This window comes from Balaenoptera ricei, chromosome 4, assembly GCF_028023285.1.
Source record: "Balaenoptera ricei isolate mBalRic1 chromosome 4, mBalRic1.hap2, whole genome shotgun sequence".
In the NCBI taxonomy this organism is placed as follows: Eukaryota; Metazoa; Chordata; class Mammalia; order Artiodactyla; family Balaenopteridae; genus Balaenoptera; species Balaenoptera ricei.
Window position 1 is genome coordinate 94,114,004 of NC_082642.1, and position 22,846 is coordinate 94,136,849.

Below are 22,846 nucleotides of genomic sequence, written 5' to 3' on the forward strand. Positions count from 1 at the left end.
CTAACTTCCTCCTTGGCATGGGATGAAACAAAAATTTAATTCATTTCCTGCTTCCCTTTTTATTTTTAAGCAGTTCTTAGGAGAAATAAGTAGTTTTAATCTGAAGAAAGTTTCCCAAGTGAGGAATATTTAGACAATGAGTCTCAGGTTTCCTTAGGTCTTATGAATATGACATGACCTCAGTGCAGGATTGACAGGATGCCCTCAGAGGTCCAAGTTGGGAAAACTGATTTTAAAAGTATTTAGCAGTTTTATGGTAGGAAGGTTTGGACAGAAAAGTTTTAGGTTTTGGAAAATGCACAAAATACCAGTTTTTACTTAGGCTCCTTCCTTCCTTCCTTCCTTCCTCCCTCCCTCCCTCCCTTTCTTTCTTTCTTTCTAATAAAGTTATTTATTTATTATTTATTTATATTGGAGATTTATTTATTTTGGCTGCACTGGGTCTTCGTTGCAGCATGCAGGCTTCTCTAGTTGCAGTGCACAGGCTCTAGAGTGTGCAGGCTCAGTAGTTGTGGCGTGAGGGCTTAGTTGCGGTATGTGGGATCTTAGTTCCCTGAGCAGGGATTGAACCTGGGCCCCCTGCATTGGGAGTGCGGAGTCTTAACCACTGGACCACCAGGGAAGTCCCTACTTAGGCTCTTTTCTATAAAACATTTGATTGAGGCTTTTTCTTTCTTTTTTTAAAAACAGATGAGCATGGTTGATATTGCCAGGCTCAACAAGAGCAGCTCTTCTGCTGAGGAAAGTGGCCAAGATGTCCTGGAGAACACATTTTCTCAGAAGCATAAAGAACTATCCATTTTATTGTTGGAAATGAAAGAAGCCCAAGAGGAGATTGCATTCCTTAAGTTGCAGCTTCAAGGCAAAAGGGCAGAGGGTGACCCTGAGGTCCTTGACCAAAAAGAAATGAAACAGACAGAGAGTGAAGGAATACCTCCAGTTAAAATGACAGTATTGCTTGAAGATACAGGGCAACATTTTCCCCCCATGCCAAATGAAGAGAGCAGTCTTCCAACAATTGAAAAAGAAGAACAGATGAGCATTAAATACCAACACAGAACATCTGAGCAAATATCTTTAAATGACACTGGAATGGAATTAAAATCAGCAAAGCAGGATGATGATGATAAATCCCCTTCTGTGGTATCAGGTATTTGTCAGTATCACCAGGATGAATTGGAAAAGCTAAAAGGTCAAATTTTGGAGCTTGAGCTAAACCTTCATAAAGCAGAAGAGATCTATGAGAAAAATTTAGATGAGAAAACTAAGGAAATAGGAAACCTAACCCAGCTGATTGAAGAGTTTAAGAAAAATGCTGAAAACACCAATAGTGCATTCACTGCTTTGTCTGAAGAAAGAGACCAGCTTCTTTCTCAGGTGAAGGAACTTAGTGTGGTAACGGAACTGAGGGCTCAGGTACAGCAACTGGAAGTGAACCTTGCAGAAGCAGAAAGGCAAAGAAGACTTGACTATGAAAGCCAGACTGCTCATCACAACTTGCTCACTGAACAGATCCACAGTCTCAGCATAGAAGCCAAATCTAAAGATGTAAAGATTGAAGTTTTACAGAACGAACTGGATGATGTGCAGGTTCAGTTTTCCGAGCAGAGTACAATGATCAAAAGCCTGCAGAGCCAGCTGCAGAAGAAGGAAAGTGAAGTGCTCGAGGGGGCAGACCGTGAGAGGGATATCTCAAATAAGGTGGAAGAACTTTCACAGGCTCTTTCACAGAAGGAACTTGAAATAGCAAATATGGACCAACTCTTACTAGAGAAAAAGAAAGATGTGGAAATTCTCCAACAAACCATCGAGGAGAAGGATCAGCAAGTGACAGAAATCAGCTTTAGTATGATGGAGAAAATGGTTCAGCTTAATGAAGAGAAGTTTTCTCTTGGGGTTGAAATTAAGACACTTAAAGAACAGTTGAATTTATTATCCAGAGCTGAAGAGGCCAAAAAAGAGCAGGTGGAAGAAGATAAAGAAACAGTTTCTGGCATTAAACAGAATTATGATGAGCTGAACCCAGTAGGGCTAATAAGTAAAGAAGAACTTCAGTATGAATTAGACCTTGTAAAGAAAGAAAGTGAGCAGAGAAAAAGAAAGCTCCAGGCTGCTCTTATTAACAGAAAGGAACTTCTACAGAGAGTCAGTAGATTAGAAGAGGAATTGGCCAAAGTGAAATATGAACCCAGGAAAGACACCCCACTCAGTGAGAGTGAGAGGAGGGAAATGGAGGAAGATAAAGAAAGCAAAGAAGACTTAGAAAAATGTGTGACTTCTAAGTGCCAAGAAATAGAAATGGTAATATCTTTAAAACAGGTAATATCCGAGAAGGAAGTGGAACTAGAGCATGTAAGGAAGGATTTGGAAGAAAAGGCAGCAGCTGAAGAACAGTTACAGGCTGTGGTCAAACAGATGAATCAGAATTTGCAAGAGAAGACAAACCAAATAGATCTGCTCCAAGCAGAAATCATTGAAAACCAAACAGTTATCCAAAAGTTAACCACAGGTAACAAGGATGCAGGTGATGGGGACTCAGCAGCACCTGTAATAGAAGCAGCAGCCATCAGTCCACTTGGTGCAGGTAGTGGAGAACACTGGAAACCAGAACTGGAAGAAAAAATAATGGACCTTGAAAAAGAAAAGGAACAACTTCAAAAGAAGCTACAGGAAGTATTAACCTCTCGCAAGGTGATTCTAAAAAAGGCACAGGAGAAAGAAAGACATCTTCGGGAGGAACTCAAGCAACAGAAAGATGACTATAATCGCTTGCAAGAACAGTTTGATGAGCAAAGCAAGGAAAGTGAGAACATTGGGGACCAACTAAGGCAACTACAGATTCAAGTAAAGGAATCTTCGGACAGAAAACTCCCAGGCAGTGGCCAGCGGGAACCAGGTTCTCCCAGTCAAGGTTTAGAAGAACCTTTATTCAAAGCCACAGAGCAGCAACCTGCTCAACCTGCTTCAGAGTCTGACTTGTGCCCAGACTGGCCTTCTCATCCTGGAGATACAAATGGTCTGCAGGGCAATACTGCTATTGCCCGGATTAAGACACAGCTGAAAGAAATAGAGGCTGAGAAAGAAGAGTTAGAGTTGAAGGTTAACTCTACAGTAAGTGAGCTGACTAAAAAATCAGAAGAGGTATTTCAGTTACAAGAGCAGATAAATAAACAGAATTTAGAAATCCAAAGTCTGAAGGCAGCATCCCATGAAGCTGAAGCCCACGCAGAAAGCCTGAGGCAACAACTGGAAAGCAGTCAACTAGAAATCACTGGATTAGAACATTTAAGAGAATTACAGCCTGAACTAGGTGAACTGCAAAAACTCATAAGCAAAAAAGAAGAAGAAGTTAGATACCTTTCTGGACAGCTTAGTGCGAAGGAAACAGCCCTTACTAAAGTACAGACAGAGATAATAGAACAAGAGGATTTAGTGAAGGCTCTGCATACACAGCTGGAAATGCAAGCCAAAGCACATGATGAGAAGATAAAGCAGGTACAGGTGGAGCTTTGTGAAATGAAGCAGAAACCAGAAGAGATTGGAGAAGAAAGTAAAGCAAAGCAACAAATACAGAGGAAACTGCAAGCTGCCCTTATTTCCCGAAAAGAAGTACTAAAAGAAAACAAACGTCTCCAAGAAGAGTTGTCTTTGGCCAGAGATACCACTGAACATCTCACCAAGTCTCTGGCAGATGTGGAAAACCAAGTTTCTGCTCAAAATAAAGAGAAAGATATATTCTTAGGAAAGTTAGCTCTTTTTCAGGAAGAAAGAGACAAACTCATTGCAGAAATGGACAGATCTTTAATGGAAAATCAAAGTCTCAATGGTTCTTGTGAAAGTCTGAAATTAGCTCTGGAGGGTCTTACTGAAGACAAGGAAAACTTAGTGAAAGAAATTGAATCTTTGAAATGTTCTAAGATTGCAGAAAGCACTGAGTGGCAAGAGAAACACAAAGAGTTACAAAAGGAATATGAAATTCTTCTGCAGTCCTATGAGAATGTTAGTAATGAGGCAGAAAGGATTCAGCATGTGGTAGAAACTGTGAGGCAAGAGAAGCAAGAACTATTTGGCAAGTTAAGAAGCACAGAAGGAAACAAGAAAGAGACAGAAAAGCAGTTGCAGGAAGCTAAACAGGAAATGGAGGAGATGAAAGAAAAGATGAGAAAGTTTGCTAAATCTAAACAGCAGAAAATCCTAGAGTTGGAAGAAGAGAATGAGAGGCTTAGAGCAGAGGTACACCCTGCAGGAGGTACATCTAAAGATAGTATGGAAGCACTTCTTTCTTCCAATTCTGACATGAAGGAGGAACTAGAAAGGGTCCAAACAGAGTATAAAACCCTTTCTAAGGAGTTTGAGGCTTTAATGATGGAGAAGGACTCTTTAAGTGAAGAGGTTCAGGATTTAAAGCATCAGATAGAAGGTAATGTATCCAAACAAGCTAGCCTGGAGGCCAGTGAGAAACATGATAACCAGATGGTTGTCACTGAAGAGGCAACCCAGTCTGCTCCAGGTGAGGCCCATGAGCAAAACTCTCCCAGTGTGAACCCAAGGTCTGAAAATTCAGAATCCATTCATTCAGAGAACAGTGCCAAGCCTGATATAAGTGAGAATGTCAGCTTACATGATGCAATTAATAATTACCTACAGCAGATGGATCAGCTCAAAGAAAGAATCACTGAATTAGAGGAGGACAAGCAGAAAGACAAGGAATTTAGCCAGACTTTAGAAAATGAGAGAGCTGCTTTATTGAGTCAAATATCAGCAAAGGATGGTGAACTAAAAATGCTTCAGGAAGAAGTAGCCAAAATAAACTCGATAAATCAGCAAATCCAAGAAGAACTTGCCAGAGTTACCAAGCTAAAGGAGACAGCAGAGGAAGAGAAAGATGATTTGGAAGAGAGGCTTATGAATCAATTAGCAGAACTTAATGGAAGCATTGGGAATTATTATCAGGATGTTACAGATGCCCAAATCAAAAATGAGCTACTAGAATCTGAAATGCAGAACCTTAAAAAGTGTGTGAGTGAATTGGAAGAAGAAAAGCAGCAGTTAGTCAAGGAGAAAACTAAGGTGGAATCAGAAATACGAAAAGAATATATGGAGAAAATACAAGGTGCTCAGAAAGGGCCTGGCAATAAAAGTCATGCAAAGGAACTTCAGGAGCTGTTAAAAGAAAAACAGCAAGAAGTAAAGCAGCTGCAGAAGGATTGCATTAGGTACCAAGAGAAAATCAGTGCTCTGGAGAGAACTGTTAAGGCCTTAGAATTTGTTCAGACTGAGTCCCAAAAAGATTTGGAAATAACCAAAGAAAATCTGGCTCAAGCCAATGAACATCGCAAGAAGGCAGAAACAGAATTAGCTAGCTTCAAAGTACTGCTAGATGACACTCAAAGTGAAGCAGCAAGGGTCCTAACAGACAATTTCAAGTTGAAAAAGGAGCTTCAGTCAAATAAAGAATCAGTTAAAAGCCAAATGAAACAAAAGGATGAAGATCTTGAGCGAAGACTGGAGCAGGTAGAGGAGAAACACCTGAAAGAGAAGAAGAATATGCAAGAGAAACTGGATGCTTTGCATAGAGAAAAAGTCCACTTAGAAGAGACATTTGGAGAGATTCAGGTTACTTTGAACAAGAAAGACAAGGAAGTTAAGCAACTTCAGGAAAACTTGGATAGTACTGTGGCCCAGCTTGCAGCTTTCACTAAGAGCATGTCTTCCCTCCAGGATGATCGGGACAGGGTGATAGATGAAGCCAAGAAATGGGAGAGGAAGTTCAGTGATGCTATTCAAACCAAAGAAGAAGAAATTAGACTTAAAGAAGAGAATTTCAGTGTTCTAAAGGATCAGCTTAGGCAGATGTCCATCCACATGGAGGAATTGAAGATCAACATTTCCAGGTAAATGAATAATGACTTTTTTTGCTCTTCCAAAGGTAATTGAAGGCAAAGGAAGTCTCTATTTAAACTATTTCTATTCTCTTTAATATTATGGGACTAATTTTGGTTTAAATTCTCCCCGAAGATGTATTCCCTCTCACTTCTGTCTCTCTCGCTCTCTTGCAAATGACATGCAAATGACTTTCTGCTACAACTTGTATTAACATGAAAAATTCACGTCTGCTTCTCTACCCATCTTTCTACTGAGAGATCTCTTAGATTTCTTCCTTTCTTCTCATTTCCGTTATCGTTGTCTGAATTTTTACCATAGTACATATTATTGTACTCTCAAATTACTGCCTTAGCCTCTGAAACGATCTCCTCTCTTCTCTTCCTCATATTCCACATCAATTCATACTGCATATGCCTGCTAGAGTTACTTTCTTCAAACTCCAATTTTATATCACTTTTCAGGCTCAGGAAATAACAGTGTCCCCCACACTTTGTACTCTCATCTTTAGTAGGATCCTTCTGCCCTGAGACAGGTCTCCTCATTGCCTCTCATACCAAGATTATTCCGTTAAGGGGCCAGACAACAGCTTGTCTAGAGCAAAGAACAAAATTGGGGGCACTCTTTAGAGTGTCCAAGGTCATGTCACTAAATTAGCAACATACTTTGGAGTTTATTTTTATACGAATTCTTAGGTGCAATATACCTTTAATACAGAACATTCAGTAGAGCTAATACCTCTTTATTAAAAAGATGAACACCTTCAATTATGAATATTTATTCACTTGTAGATCTGAGTACATGTTGTAGTATGTGTTCCCTAGGCATCAAGTACTTTTCCCTTGAAATCTGTAATTAATGACCTTCTCTCTTTTTCTAGGCTTGAACATGACAAGCAGATTTGGGAGTCCAAAGCTCAGACAGAGGTCCAGCTTCAGCAGAAGGTCTGTGATACTCTACAGGGAGAAAACAAAGAACTTTTTTCCCAGCTAGAAGAGACTCGACATCTATACCGTAGTTCTCAGGATGAATTAGCTAAGTTGGAATCAGAACTGAAGATTCTCAGAGACCAGTCAACTGATTTAAATAACTCTTTAGAAAAATATAAGGAAAATAAAGAAAATTTGGAAGGGATCATAAAGCAGCAAGAGGCTGATATCCAAAATTGTAAGTTCAGTTATGAACAGCTAGAGACAGATCTTCAGGCCTCCAGACAACTGACCAGTAGGCTGCATGAAGAAATAAACATGAAAGAGCAGAAGATTATAAGCCTGCTTTCTGCCAAGGAACAGGCAGTCCAAGTAGCTGTTGCTGAACTGCATCAGCAGCATGATAAAGAAATTAAAGAATTGGAAAATCTGCTGTCCCAGGAGGAAGAGGAGAATACTGTTTTAGAAGAAGAGAACAAAAAAGCTGTTGACAAAACCAATCAGCTTATGGAAACACTGAAAAACATGAAAAAGGAGAACATGCAACAGAAGGCTCAGTTGAATTCCTTTGTTAAATCCATGTCTTCTCTCCAGGATGACCGAGACCGTATAGTAGGTGACTACCAACAGCTGGAAGAGCGACATCTCTCTGTGATCTTGGAAAAAGACCAACTCATCCAGGATGCTGCTACTGAGAATAATAAGCTGAAGGAAGAAATTCGATGCTTGAGAAGTCATATGGATGATCTCAATTCTGAGAATGCCAAGCTCAATGCAGAACTGATCCAATATAGAGAAGACCTGAACCAAGTGATATCAAGGAAGGACTGTCAGCAAAAGCAGCTCCTTGAAGCTCAACTTCAGCAGACTAAGGAGGTGAAAAGTGAGTATGCTAAATTAGAAGAAAAGCTCAAGGAGTCTGAGGAAGCAAAGGAGGAGCTGCAGAGGTCCTCTCTTGCCCTCCAGGAGGAGAAACGAGGTTTATCTAAAGAGATTGAGAACTTAAAAGTATGTCTGTCCCAACTAAAGAAACAATTGACAGGCTTGCACGAAGAAGGTACTTTAGGAATATTCCAGGCCCAATTAAAAGCAAAAGAAGAGGTACAGAAGTTAAATACTACCCTTTCTTTGTCTCAGAAGAGAATTACAGAACTGGAGGAGGAATTGGTTCGTGTTCAGAAGGAAGCTGCCAAAAAGGTAGGTGAAATTGAAGTTAAACTGAAGAAGGAATTAAAGCATCTTCATCATGATGCAGGGATAATGCGAAATGAAACTGAAACAGCGGAAGAGAGGGTGGCGGAGCTAGCAAGAGATCTGGTAGAGATGGAACAGAAGTTACTCATGGTCACCAAAGAAAATAAAGATCTCACAGCACAAATCCAGTCTTTTGGAAGGTCAATGAGTTCCCTACAAGACAGTAGAGATCATGCCAATGAGGAAGTTGAGGAACTGAAAAAGAAATATGAGGCCAGTCTGAAGGAGTTGGCACAGCTGAGAGAAGAGCAGGGCCTCTTAAGCAAGGAGAGAGATGTTCTTGTTTCTAAAGCTGCATTTCCAATTAACTCCACTGAGGATAACAGCTTGCCCCACCTTGAGAAACTTAACCAACAGCTTCTATCCAAAGATGACCAACTGCTTCACTTGTCCTCACAACTAGAAGACTCTTACAACCAAGTGCAGTCCTTTTCCAAGGCTATGGCCAGTCTACAGAATGAGAGAGATCGCCTGTTGAGTGAACTGGAGAAATTCCGCAAGTCAGAGGAAGGGAAGCAGAGGTCTGCAGCCCCACCTGCAACCAGCCCAGATGAAGTACAGAGTTTAAAGAAAGCTATGTCATCACTTCAGAATGACCGAGACCGACTAGTGAGTATCTAGGTTTCTCTTTCCAATCTTCTTTTGAGAGTTTTTGAAACTTTCTTTAAATTGATTTTCATTTTTATAGAAAATGATAAAAAAAATTTTATTCATATTATCTGGGCACTCTAGGATGATTCAAACCTCTTAGTCTGGATTTAATACCCTATAGTTTGTTTTTGCCTCTCTTTCCAGCATCCTCTTTTACTGCTTCTCTACTCATCCTCTTCATTTCAGCCAAACTGATTTACTCACCCACAAACTGATCTACTTACCCATGTTACCATCCTCTGAACCAAAATGTCCTCTCCATTTTCCTTTTTTGGGCACATATTTCCTACTCTTTAAAGGTTGCCCCAGAGCTCAAATCCTCCGGCTACATTTCCAGATCACTTGATTGTCTATTACCTTCTGTCTGTACTTCCCTAGTGCTTCTCTTTTCCTTTGTCCCATATTGCCTTGATATAATATGGGTGTGTGTGTGTGTGTGTGTGTGTTTAATTTCTATACCTTTATTTTTTATTTCCCCAATTAAATTGTAAACTCTTGGTAAATGTGTCATATCTTATACTTGTTCATATTTCCCATGGTTTTTAGCAGAAGGGTAGTTAATCATATGGTAGATAATCAAAAATTGATGCGTATTCTCTATATGTGTGGTTGTCACTGAAAACACTTTTCTCTATTTTGTGAAATTGTCGTGTAGGGAAATTATAGGAACTTTTGAGACTGAGGCTTTTATATCTGCCGTGAACAAATCATAAAGCCTAGGCAGGGTTAAAAATCACATGAAGGCCTGACAGTCTGACTCAATGTCATTGCATACAGGCTCTGCTACAGCCGCTGAGGCCCTTCTGCATACTTGCTGAATGTATTGTTAATTGTCCATCAACTCTTCCACAGTTCTCAGTCTGTCTCATGAGCATTGAAGTTTCTAGTCTCTCAGCCACTGGCTGCATGTACGATAACTTATTTCAATCACTATCAGTTTAAACATTCAGCCTAGGCCAGCAGTTTGTCACCTCTGCCTACACTATGCTTCCTTTCCCTCAGGACCACCCAAGAGATGAGCTAGGTCTGAAAGGAGCTTAGGTGACTTTGGTTTTCTTCTTTACGTAATTAGTCAAAGGGAAGTTTCGCAAATAAAGTCTGAGGGTCTAAGTGGCAAGGAGTTAACCCAGGGGATTCTAGGATTCTACTAGGGCATAACAAACAACTCTGAAAACATTCTGGAGTTTTCATATGTGTTCAAACTTCCTTAGGATTTTCGCATAATCAAATGAAGCACTCCTACCTAAAGGCTGTAGAGCAAATCTCTAGGGGTGCCTTTTTGTTTGTCTATACTTATTTCAGTCTGAAAATGATTTGAGGTAGCATATAAAGATATGAACAGTTTTTCAAGATAATATAAGGTGAGGAACTGGGAAGGAAAAGAAAATTAGGATCTGAGAGAAAAAGATTAAACCAGGAGTAAGTTTAGTTTAGGAGTAAGCTTATCCCAAAGGGATATCATAATATCCTATTAGAAAGATGGACCACTAATTTTGCTCTGAGGTCTGGCAGCCATCAGAAGTACAGAATTTTAAAACCTTGTGTATGAATTGCAGTGTCCATATTTTAGGGAAAAGGAAGAAAGTAAAACTACTTGGAACAGATAAGAATAGTTATTCTTTAAGTATTGAGGCCTGCAAGAAATTTCTTCTGTGTTTCCATAGGGAGGACACTATGAAGTTATGAAACATTCTTTATTTCTCTACAGTAAATATAATAATTGTTTTATAGGGTTTTTATTTAGCTGTCCCTTGATGTAAGTGCATACCAAAAGAATTTTGAGTAATTCACTAAAGTTACCTCTGCAAGTGGCTAAAATGCAGTTCCAGACACACAGCTTTCTGATGATCTGCTCTATTCCAAAGGTAACATTTAGAGTATCTGGACTAGAGGAGTGAGTGGATTGCATAAAGAATATATGTTTGCTTTAAAACAAAACAAAAATATGTTTTTATTTTAGTTTTGGGTTAAAAGATAAAGCTATACACACATATTTGATGAGTCACTAAATTCTACAATGTTTGATAAGAAAAACGAACAGTAGCATTCCCAACCCTGTTTCTCCTTCTTCTGAGGCAGTCTGCTTTCAACCCTTTTAATTTGTTATTTTGGTGTTTCCTGAGTAGCTAAATATCATGTTTATAGTGCATCTTGGCTTTTCATTCTTTGTATTAGCTGTTGACTTTCTTATATGCTAACAGGGTTTAGTTCTCTTTACTCCCTCTGTTTTCACAGTATAGACGTACATTTTCAATATACAACCCCTTCCCCATTGTCCTGATGTAATTTAATTTTAATTTTGATTAAATCAATATTCAATGTTTACATTTTTATGACTACAAATGCTGTTAGACCTGAGACATGTGTTACTGTTATTTTCCTCAACACCTTTGTTTTTCCTGGAGTGAATAACTGTGTTTTTGTTGTTGTTGCTTACTTAGTTTTCTTTGTACTTATCAATGTAATTAACGCCAGATTTACTGCCATTTAATCCACATTTTTCAAGATGTTTATTCCTATCTATTTAGTCTTCAGGAAGAAATTCTCTTGGAATCTCTTTTTTGCTCTTAAATGAATCAGTTGCCCTGTACTCCTAGGACACAGTTTTCATCTTAGAATACCCCCCTCCATTTCTCTCCTGTGTTAGAGTTCCTGTTTCTTGTATTCCGTGTTTTCCTCATCTTGGTTTTGTGCCATCATTTTGTTGGAATAAATAATTCAGTAGCTCTCTAAGAAAAGATACAGGGGAGGTAAATTTATTGAAAATGTCTTGTCATCTCTTACACCTGATTGATAGTTTGGCTGAGTATAGAATTCTAGGCTGGAAATACTTTCCCTTCAAAATTGTGAAGACATTGGTCTGTTCCCTTTTAGCTTACATTGTGGTTCAGGAGTCTGAAGATATTCTGATCCTTGATCCTTTGTATATGAGATAGTTCTGTCTCTGTCTCTCTCCCTCTCTCCCTCATCTTATCTCTTTCTCTCTCTCTGGAAGTACAGCTGGATCTTGAACAACATGGCTTTAAAATGCATGGGTTCACGTATACGTAGATTTTTTTCAGTAGTAAATACTACAGTACTACAGGATCAGTGGGTGGTTGGCTCTGTGGATGCAGAACAGCGGATATATTCAGTAGAAGAACCGCATATATGAAGGGCCGACAATAGTATACATGGATTTTTGACTTCACAGTGGGTGGGTACCCCCACTCCTTCCTTGTTCAAGGGTCAACTGTAAATAGAATCTTTTAGTCTTGTGTGTTCTGACGTTTCATGATAATGTATTTTGGTGTGGGTCTATTTTTATCATTCTGTCTAGTCCTTTGAATCTAAGAAGTCATGCTCATCAATTTTTGGCAATTCTTTTGAATTCTATTTTACCATTTCCCCCCATCCTTTTTCTCTATTGCCTATTTTTCCCTGGAAATCCTGTTGTTTAGGTGTAGGGCCTTCTGGATTGGCTCTATAATTTTCTTACCTTTTTTATTGTTTTTGCTTTACTTGGGGAAGATTTTCTCACCTTCATCATATGAATCCTATATTGAAGTTTTCATTTTTGCTATCATGTTCCTGATTTCTAAAGATTTTTTTTTTTTTTTTTTTTGTCTCATGGATATATATTCTTAATTTATCTCTCCAAGAAGATTAGGGGTAGTTTTGTTCTTTGAAATTTTTTCATAATGAGTTTTTCTTTATAATTTTAAAATTTCTACTATAATGTTTCTAATTTCCAATATTCTCTTAAGTCTTTGAGTACATGACATTCTTTCTTCTGCTGATGTCTTCTGAATTACTTTTCTTCTAGTTTCTTTTTATCCCTGCCTAATGTTAGCTGTTCTTCAGGTGAGTGTTAATCCTTGGTTTATTCTTCATGTTTGTGGGCAGAGTCTAAAATGCTTGTGGGTGGGACTTACCAGCTGTGAGTTTCAGTGCATGGTGATCTTGCTGAGCTTTTTGAGGGTAGTCCCCATGTTGATATTTTTAGTTCCTCTGGGGTTGGTCAGATTTTCTAGAGAAGACTTCTCAATTTCCCTTATGGACGGTAAAGGCCTGTGTGCCAGCACTCTTCAAGCTAAGTAGGGGAAAGGCTTCAAGCATTCAGAAAGCATACATTCACTTGATCACCCTTGTTTTGGAGCAGTACCCTTACCTTCTACTGTACCTAGTATTCCATAGTCCAGAGACACTCTTTTAACTTTTTCTAGAGAATAAAATTCTAGTTGTCTGTCAGAGTAACAAAAAGTGTGGAACTGGGAGGGTATTTAGGGATGTAGTTGTTCTCAAGCAGTTTTCATCGAATCCTCCTTATTTCAGCTATCACCTCCTCCTCCCTACCCCCATCACCATCTTTTCCAGAGGTACTTGGTGCTGTTAATTCCTGAGCCTTTTGAAGAGTCTGCAGAGTAAATTCTGTTGGTTCTTGGCTTTTCCTACTGCCAGCTTAAGACTTGCCTTTCCCAGATCTGTTAAGTCAGTTACCATTTATGCATCTGCTTTTCAGCTTCTAAAATTAATTTTGTTGCTGCTGACTCCTCTCTTGTTCTTGTTCTTGTGTTTTATGCTTATAAAATGATGCCTTTATTGTAGCTTTAGTGATGTTTCCAGAGAGGGTGAAAGTGATGTGTGTTCAAGGCCTCTCTCTTTGCCTAGATGTCCTGACATTATTTCTTACTACCAAGCTTTTAAAGAATATTGGGGATAAAGAGTTAGAAGATATATCTGGAATGTAGATAGGCAGTTTTACTAATTAAAGGCAAGTTCATCATCATCATCACCACCACTAACTTTTATGTGTGGAGTGCATTAATTTTCTCATTGAATTCTCATAATCTTTATGAGGAGTACTATAATTACATTCATTTTATAGGTGAAGGAAATTAAGGCTTAGAAGGTGTGTGGAACATGCATAGAGTCACACACTATGTGGGCAGGATAGCTGACTCCAAATTCTAACTGCTCTTAACACTGGGCCTGGGCATCAATGCCTTCTTTATAATCAACATCAGCTAAGCTAGAACTAAGATTGGTATTCATATAAGAAAGTTTAGAAGCCTAGCCAGGGCACATGGCTAAATAGGAAGCCAATCTATCTTTACACTTCTTGTTCTAGGGAGTTACCACCCACCAAGAAACTGTAAAGTCCTTTAAGTCTATTCTGTCTCAGAGTTGTAGATCTAGCGTCAACTTAGGACTTCAGGGCCAGTGGGCTGGGGTTGAAGTTGCAGTAGTGGTCAGGCCCTACAGCCTTGATGGCCGCTCCATCAGGAGATTCCCACCAGCCTGGCTGCATGTATTTCACCATTTTAGGGATTCATGCTGCCATTATGTCAGTGGACTGTTAGATGCTGGTAGTCAGTTGTGATGTTGACTGACTTAGCAGGGAGGTGCTGCTGACTTACAGCTGAATGAATGAAATGTGATGAATCACCCTTTTACTTTGCTTTTGGTTAAAGCTGAAGGAATTGAAGAATCTGCAGCAGCAATACTTACAGATTAACCAAGAAATCACTGAGTTACGTCCACTGAAGGCTCAACTTCAGGAGTATCAAGATAAGACAAAAACATTTCAGATTATGCAAGAAGAGCTCAGGCAGGAAAACCTCTCCTGGCAGCATGAGCTGCATCAGCTCAGGTATGGTAATCCCTGCTTTTTAACCCTTTTCTTTTAGTTTTTTGTGTTTCTTTAAATGAAATAATTATAGATTTATGGGAAATTGCAAAAATAGTACAAAGAGCTTTCATGTACCCTTCATCCAGTTTCCCATCACTATAGTACAATTTCAAAACCAGGAAATTGATATTGGTACGATTCAGAGATCTTATGCAGATTTCACACCAATTTGACATTCACTCAAGTATGTGTATAGTTCTGTGCAACTTTATCATATGTGTGGACTCATGTAACCACCACTACAACAAGATATACAGCTGCCCCATCATCACAAATATGTCCTTTGTGCTACTAGTTTATAGTCACACTTTTCCCCTCCCTCCCATCCCCATATCCCTAACTTCTGGCAACCACTAACTGTTCTCCATCTCTATAATTTTGTCTCATTCTGAGAATTTTTTAAAGTATGCAACCTTTTGAAATTAGCTTTACTCATGCATAATGCCCTTGACATCCATTAACATCATTGCGTGTATCAATACTTCATTCTTTTTATTGATGAGTAGTATTTCATGGTATGAATGTACTGCTTTAACCATTCACTCATTGAAGGACATGTGTTGTTTCTAATTTTTAGCTATTATAAATAAAGCTGCTATAAACATTTGTGTATTGGCTTTTATGTGGACAATAAGTTTTAATTTCTCTGAGATAATTGCCCAGGAGTGCAAATGCTAGGTCATATAATAAGTGGCGTTTAGTTTTTTAAGAAACTGCAAAACTATGAATGCAAAACCAGAATGACTGTATTATTTTATACTCCTACCAGCAATATATGAGTGATCCAGTTTCAATATCAAATGCTACATCCTTATCAGCATTTGATATTGTAACTAAATTTTAGTTTTTTACAGGTATGTAATGCTGTTCCACTGTGGTTTTAATTTGCATAATGGATACTAATGTTGAACATTTTTTTACATGCTTATCTATAGGTCCTTTTTGATGAAATATTTGATCATGTGTTTTGTCTATTTTCTAAGTGGGTTGTTAATTTTTACTGTTGAGTTTTGAGAGTTCTTTATGTATTCCAGGTACAGGTTTTTTTTTGTTTGTTTGTTTGTTTTCTCTCTCTAGTTGTGGCATGCAGGCTCCGGGGCGTGTGGGCTCTGTAGTTTGCGGCACGCAGGCTCTCTAGTTGAGGTGTGCGAGCTCAGTAGTTGTGGTGCACAGGCTTAGTTGCCCCGTGGCATGTGGGATCTTAGTTCCCTGACCAGGGATCGAACCCGCACTCCTGCATTGGAAGGCGGATTCGTTATCGCTGGACCACCAGAGAAGTCCCCAGATACAGGTTTTTTGGTCATATACGTGGCTTGCAAATATTTTCTTCCAGTCTGCACTTTATTTTTTTCATCCTTCCATTGAGAAGTTCTTTTTAATTTTGATGAAATCAATTTATTGATTATTTTCTCTTTATTCAGATTCAGTAATTTTTATTGTTCTGTCTTCAAGTTCACTGATTTTTTTTCTTTTTCCTTCATCACTTCCAATCTGCTATTGAGTCCATTGAGTTAGCTTTTTATTTTGGCTATTGTATTTTTCCATTCTAAAATTTCCATTCAGGTCTTCTTTATATCTTGCTGAGGCTTTCTCTGTTTTCATTTATTTCCAGTGTGTTAGTAATTGCTTGTTGAAGCATTTCTATGCTTGGCCACTTTAAAATACTTCTATAATTCCGTATATATAGGCCAACATCTGTGTCATCTCGGGTGTTGTAATCTATTGATTTTCTTTTCTCAATCAAGTTGTGATTTCCCTGGTTTTTAGTATGATGAGTGATTTTCAGTTGTAACCTGGACGTTTTGGAGTCCTGTAAGTTTTAAGACTCAGTCTTACTTAAATCTTTGGTAGGCTTCCACTGACACAATGCCAGCAGGGGAAGGGGAACACTGCCACTTTACTGCTGGAGGAGGGTGAAGTCCAGTGGGCTCCCTACTCAGCCTTCATTGATACCCCTAGTGGGAGGCAGTGCCCTGATACTGCCAGAGGAAGTCCAGGCTCCCCACTTAGTTAGCAGTTAGCAGGGAGCAGTGCCTCATTACTGTTAGGTGAGAGTAGAAGTCTAAGCTCCACACATGGCTTCCACTGATACCACTCAGGGGTGTGGAGGGCAGCACTTCATTGTCACTGGGCAGTGGTGAAAGTCCAGGCTCCCCACTCAATCTCCACTGACACTGCAGGAGGGTGACTGAGGAGGGGCACCTGTTACCACTGGTTAGTGCCCACAGTCCAAACTTCCCTTCTGGCCTCTTCTGTTACTACCTCTGCAGGAACAGGGGGAAACATTTTAGTCTGTTATGGGTGGAGGTGGATGTCCAGGCTCCACATGTTGTCTCCACTGACACCATAGCGAGGGTGAGAGTGAGGGTGGTCAGAGAGAGGCACCTCTTTACCAGAGTGGTGGACAGTCCAGTGTACACACTTGGCCACTTCTTCTTCTTCTTTTTTTTAAAAAAATATTTATTTATTTATTTATTTGGCTGCACCAGCTCTTAGTTGCAGCACGAGGGATCTTTATTGCCGTGCGTGGAATCTTTAGTTGCAGCATGCAGGATCCTTAGTTGCAGCATGCGGGATCTTTTAGTTGTAGCATGCGAGCTCTTAGTTGCAGCATGTGGATCTAGTTCCCTGACCAGGGATCGAACCCGGGCCCCCTGCATTGGGAACGCAGAGTCTTAACCACTGGCCCACCAGGGAAGTCCCCACTTGGCCTCTTCTGACACCACCCAGCAGGGAGGGTGAGGTGCACCTAGTTACCTCCAGGCAAGAATGACACTAATCTGTCCACTAGGAGTTTGTTAATGGCGGTAGGGAGACACTGTAGTCTTTCCATGGTGTTCTGCTGCAGTTGGGTGGTTATTGTCATTAATGTTTCTGTCTTGCTAGTCCTCCCCTTCCTGGGCCTTTGGCAAAAGACAGCAAACTTTTCTTGGCACTCATTCGTGTTCTAAGTTGCTGGATCCTCCCTCACCCAGTTTGGGATATGTAGAATTCAAAAAGAAAAACCAGTGTAGTCACCACCGTGTCATTCCTTAAGTCCTAGAGTCCTGAGCTTCTCTACCTTCTTCTTCATCTTTTCCAGTCGTCTTATGTTTGGTTTTATATATAATTTCCAAGGTTTTTTATCTATACTTAGTGGGCGGAATAAGGAAAAATGCATCTACTCCATCTTGTCTGGATCTAGAAATCCAAGCCCTTTTCCTTTAAAGGTGACTAACAGTGCTATATGTTCTATTAGAGGGAAAAAAATTATGATAGGAACTCAAATTTTGGATGGTTTTTTAATTCATTGTTTCAGATTTGATCTGAAAAGTAAAGGTAACGAATAAGTGCTTAACAGTATATAAAAACAGGTCCTGTTGTTGCAGCCTCATTGTTGGGACTTTATTACTGTTTAGTGTAAGATGGTGGTACATGCCACCTTAGTAAAATCAAACCCAAAGCTTTCAGAGTTTGATACTAAAAGGGGAATCTCCATGTTGGAGAGTGCTGCTGATCAAGCAGCACCTGCTTTGTCTCACCTGCTGCTACAGGACAAACATAGGCAAGTGAATACAGAGAATATGAGGTGGAATCTAGAGTCCCATCCAGGTTACATTATCTACCATGATGACAGATATCAATATAGTAAAATAATTATTGTAACATCCCTAAGAGAACTCTTAATGTGTAGATAGAAGAGATTTGTTCCTTCACAGATCCTAGATGCCATGCACTTTCCTAACGTGATATTTCAAAATAAACCTTAAGCAAGGTTTATAGAGCAAAATGCTTTTTAGAATTTGGTCATTTAAATTTTATGGAGTGAAATTACATCCGAAAGATTTTCATATTCAACATCTTTACAGACTTTCTTATAAGTGAAAATATATTAAACTTATTCCATGGAGTTGGCAACTTCCCCAGATAATACAAGAACACATTTTTTAAATCAAAGGATGATTGCAGAGAAGGTAAAAAAACTGAATTTTTGCTCTCTGGGAATACAAATTGCTTCTGTTTCTTCTTTCTGGAATTGAATCCTAGAAGAAAGATGCTCCATTTCGACCTCATCCTTTTTTCCACCAGGGAATAGCTGCCCTAGCTTATTCTGTTAGAATTTCAATTCACCATCAAGAGATCATCTTCCCTCAGATGCACATTAATGTTCACCACTGAATTTAGGGCCCCCAAAGGTGATTGGGAGCACATGGGAACATCATCTTGACGTCTCCCATATTATCTCCAGAACTAAAAAAATATTGGAACTAAAAAAAATATTGTGTCCAGTTTCTAGTGTAAACGGAAGAAGGGCTGCAAGGCTCTAAAGGGTTATTTTCTGCAGCCACTTGTTCCTCTTTAAACTTCCTCACAGGGCATTCTGAAAGGATACTTTCCTTATAAAGTTGACCCTTAAGGGAAGAGAAAAAGAGGGAGAAAAAAAAATGATTTCTGGTCTATTGATTTTTTTCTTCCCTCATTTTCTCCCTTTCCACCTTTCTCTTAGCCTTTCTCTCTTTACCTTCCACATTTGAGCGGTTTTGAAGAAAAGAAAAATTGTATATCAAGTGGATGTGAGTAAATTATGAGAAGGAAAGGAAGACATTTTACTTCACTTTTAGAAGAAGAAAATGAGGACACAGATTTGACTCACTGACTCTAGGACCAGTTTCTTTAGCCGAATATCTTTAAGACTCCCTGTTTTTTGCTCTTGAAATACTTGGGAGAAATGAGGTTTTCAAACATGAAAAAGCTGGAACATCTCATTCAGGCTTCTATGGCACTGGGTTTGGCTTATGAGAAGAGCCTGGACTTATACAATAACATTTCTCTTCCACTTGTAGCTACTGATTTGCTTATTCTGCTCTGGTTCCTGTGCTCTCTTACTTAAGGGGTAAGTGAGGTATAGCCCATTTATGGCTGTGTTCTCTTAAGTAATCAGGTTTGTTCCTTAGTGCCTCTTCTCCACTGAGGGTCTCTCCACACCATAACTACTTGTCCATCTTTCTAAACAAAATGGCGGCTTAAAGCTTTATGGAAGAATTGTGATCTTTCTTGTGCATTCTCAGTCTTACACTCCTTCTTTCTTATTCTCTCTCATTTTTCACAGACAAATATCGGAGAAAGTGTTTTAGAAAATTTCTGTGCCTTTTCCATATAGTGGCCTTGTAATAAAAATTTATTTTAGTTTCTAAGTTTTAGCTCTGCCTTTTAAAAAAATCTGACTGTAATCCAAGTCACCTCTTGACATAGCAGGATTATTTCATAATTGGTGTTTGTCCTTTAGAAAAGAAAGGACCATTTTACCTTACTTCTAGAGAGAAACAAAAAAGTCAGATGCAATTCAAATAAAACCTTATATTATTAGGAAAAATTAGAGACATGGGTACTATTCAAAGTAAAGAGATGCTGCAGAAATTTGATTACAATCCTAATGGTTTTCTTCAATCATAGTGTAGAAAGAAGTAGAACTAAAGAATATGGCAGAGAGGCAGTTTTTGATAGAACTACAGAAAATTAGCTGGGGTCAAATAGAAGCTTCCCTCTTGGTCAAATTCAGGGGATAAATAAATATCAGCAGTTGATATTTGTTGAGTGATTGTGATATGCCAGGCTCTGTGTTTGGTGCATGACATAAAGTATCTCATTTAATCCTCACAATAATCCTAAGGAATAGATCATTTATTTCCATTTTACATGAGGCTCAGAGAGATTAAGTTACTTTTACTCAGAGTCTCATGCCTAGTGTATGATAGAGCCAGCATTTGAACCTAGATCCTTCAGACTCTACAGTTGCATTCTCATAACCCTGATAGTATACTGCATCATGGCATCGCCTGTCTGAAGAATTACAGTGGTTTCCCATTGCTTAGAGTAAGTTTTACTTAGCATGGTGTTCAATGCCCCACAGGGTCTGACTTCTTTCCTCTCCACCCTCATTTCCTGCCCTATCCACTCTACACACTACTACAACAATTCCAAAACTCACTATATATATTCATTCTTGTGCCTTTTTTTCTGTTTGCTCCCTGAACCTGGAATGCTTTTCCCATTATGGAAACCTGCCTGACTCATTGTTCAGGATTCAGACCAAATGCCTGCTTTTCTTCCCCAATCCTGCCAGTTGCAGTTCTTTTTTAAGTTCTGCTCCATCTTCTTGCTGCACATTTCTGTTTATAACATAAATTTCTCTCTGGTTATGTATTTTCTTTACTACACCTCTACAGCCCATAATACTGTTTTAAATATGCAATTATTCATCTTTGTCTCACAAGTATATTTTTGCCTGTGACTATTTCATGTTTTTTCTAGAATGGAGAAGAGTTCCTGGGAAATTCATGACAGGAGGATGAAGGAGCAGTACCTTATGGCTATTGCAGATAAAGAGCAGCAGCTCAGCCATATGCAGAATCTTATGAGGGAATTGAGGTCTTCTTCCTCCCCGACTGAGACCCACAAAGTGCAATATCAAAGACAGGTGAGTGATTTCAGCGCTGATTGCTACTCAGAGGTAACCACTACCCAGGAAACATCAGCTTCCCGCAAGCTAAGTGCCCATCTGCCACTATTAGGCAAACCGTCTGATGACTTCCTATGAGGTGGGCAGGGTTTCTGGAAGGAAGGATTTAAGCATGAACAATGTTAAGAGAGAATTTCATCAGTGTTTGTATCCTGGCAGGCATCCCCAGAGACACCAGCTTCCCTAGATGGATCACAAAACCTAGTTTATGAGACAGAACGTCTTAGGACTCAGCTCAATGACAGCTTAAAGGAAATTCACCAAAAGGAGTTAAGAATTCAGCAACTGAACAGCAAGGTAGGTGTTTCCTGCTAGGCTGGAGTTCAATTTCTTGTTTCCATGACTAGAATCAAGAAGGTAAGTAGAATCTGGTTAAGCCTGGCTCTAGCTATATTAGGGGACAGAAGTTTTACCTTTCTCAGAGCCTGGGTTGCTTACCCCAAAGCACTGCACACAGGGCCATTTCCTTTTCCTCACCCTTGGAGAGCCCTTGTGAGTGATTTGGAGAAACCCATTCAGTAAGAATAAAAAAGCCAACTCCTTTAGGGAGACTTCCTCCCCAACATCATCTCCCCATCTGTATCACGTGTTAGTAATATTGAGTTAACTCCCCACAAATCCTCCAGCAAGTTTCTCTGTATTTCCCAATAGTGTGTAACAGGGAAGAGTCTCAGGAAAGAGGATTTTCACGTGTGATTAGATAACAGGGACAGAGGTGAGAGATCTGCTCTTCATTTCACTCCATTTGTAAGCTTCCTCATTGTGTATTTAATGTTCTGGAATTAAAGAAGCCAGCTTGCTTTTTCCCAAACGCCAGCCTTGCCACTCTAGACACTCTAGGGAAGCATGATGAAGTAGGGGACCTCTTTCTATAGGGAAGAGCTGCTTTGCCATATGGTTCCTAGAGCAAAAGTCAAGGCAAGATAAAAAAAGATTATTCTTGGTGACTTCACATCTCTGTCTTCTCCCCTCATCCATTCTCTGGCTTCTCTTCTTCCTTCATCTGCTTCCCCTCCACCACCCTCTTATGAATTATTATACTCCTGTTGCTCTCTGACTAGTCAAAGTATTCTCTAGTGGCACCTCCTCTAGTTCTGCCTTCTTCAGAGGAAACCAGCTAGGTAGTGTATGTTAGCACTGGAAGGGATTTAAGTAATCATTGAGACTCTGGAATCCAAAAATTAGCTTTGAGGAGGGCTATAAATGTCCAAAAAATATATGCAAAATGGGGTGTATGTGTGTGTGTGTGTGTGTGTGTAAATTTCTCATCACAAGAACTCAGGCATTCACCAAGGGATCTGTGATCCAAAAATGGTAAAGATCAGTAGGCTGTATCACAGATGAGGAAACTAAGGCCCAGAGGTATTAAGTAATTTGCCTGAGGTGTTAGGAGGAGGTCAGTCTGAGGTAAATATGATAATGTACATGGTAAAGCACAGTGCCTGGTTTATGTAGAAGGTACTTATTAAATGTTGTTAAATTCAACTAATTGACATTGAAGTATCAGAGACTGATAACACTATTAATTTTGGCAGAGAAATTTGCATTTTTTTAAGTAGGTTTGCTGATCAAAATGAATTGGTAAAATTGCAGACCCTTTTTGGGGAGGTTGTCTGGGAGTTTTTAGGGGGGCAGTGGAGAGACTCCAGAGCAGATCCTACCCAGTTCCTCTTCTAGCCTAGTCAGTTTTTTCCAGAAAGTTCTGCCCTTCATTGCTCTGTAACACCTCCTCTTTCTAGAAACTATTCAATAGACCCCATCTCAGCCTTTGTTATATTTGCCCTCCTGAACATTAGACTGTGAATCACTCTGGGCATTTGTCTTTTCCAGACAGTACTTTAAACTGCAATTCAGGGCTATTAGTAGATGATGAGGTCATTTTAGTGGACAGCAACTGAAACATTTTTCATGTAAATGTTTTACTGAAGTAAAACACCGAAAAGCACACAAATCACAAGT

General features: G+C 39.4%; 1 protein-coding gene across 9 annotated transcripts in view; it reads left to right on the forward strand.

Moving 5' to 3' along the window:
* The window catches only part of GOLGB1 (golgin B1), an 86,908-nt gene that overhangs the window by 55,198 nt on the left and 8,864 nt on the right, over window positions 1–22,846 (forward strand). For all 9 annotated transcript variants that reach the window (XM_059921025.1, XM_059921016.1, XM_059921017.1 and 6 more), the window contains 5 exons: window positions 691–5,894; window positions 6,764–8,675; window positions 14,171–14,349; window positions 20,680–20,845; window positions 21,047–21,184. In XM_059921025.1, the coding sequence (XP_059777008.1) occupies window positions 691–5,894; window positions 6,764–8,675; window positions 14,171–14,349; window positions 20,680–20,845; window positions 21,047–21,184 (7,599 nt within the window). The remainder of the gene's footprint in view (window positions 1–690; window positions 5,895–6,763; window positions 8,676–14,170; window positions 14,350–20,679; window positions 20,846–21,046; window positions 21,185–22,846) is intronic.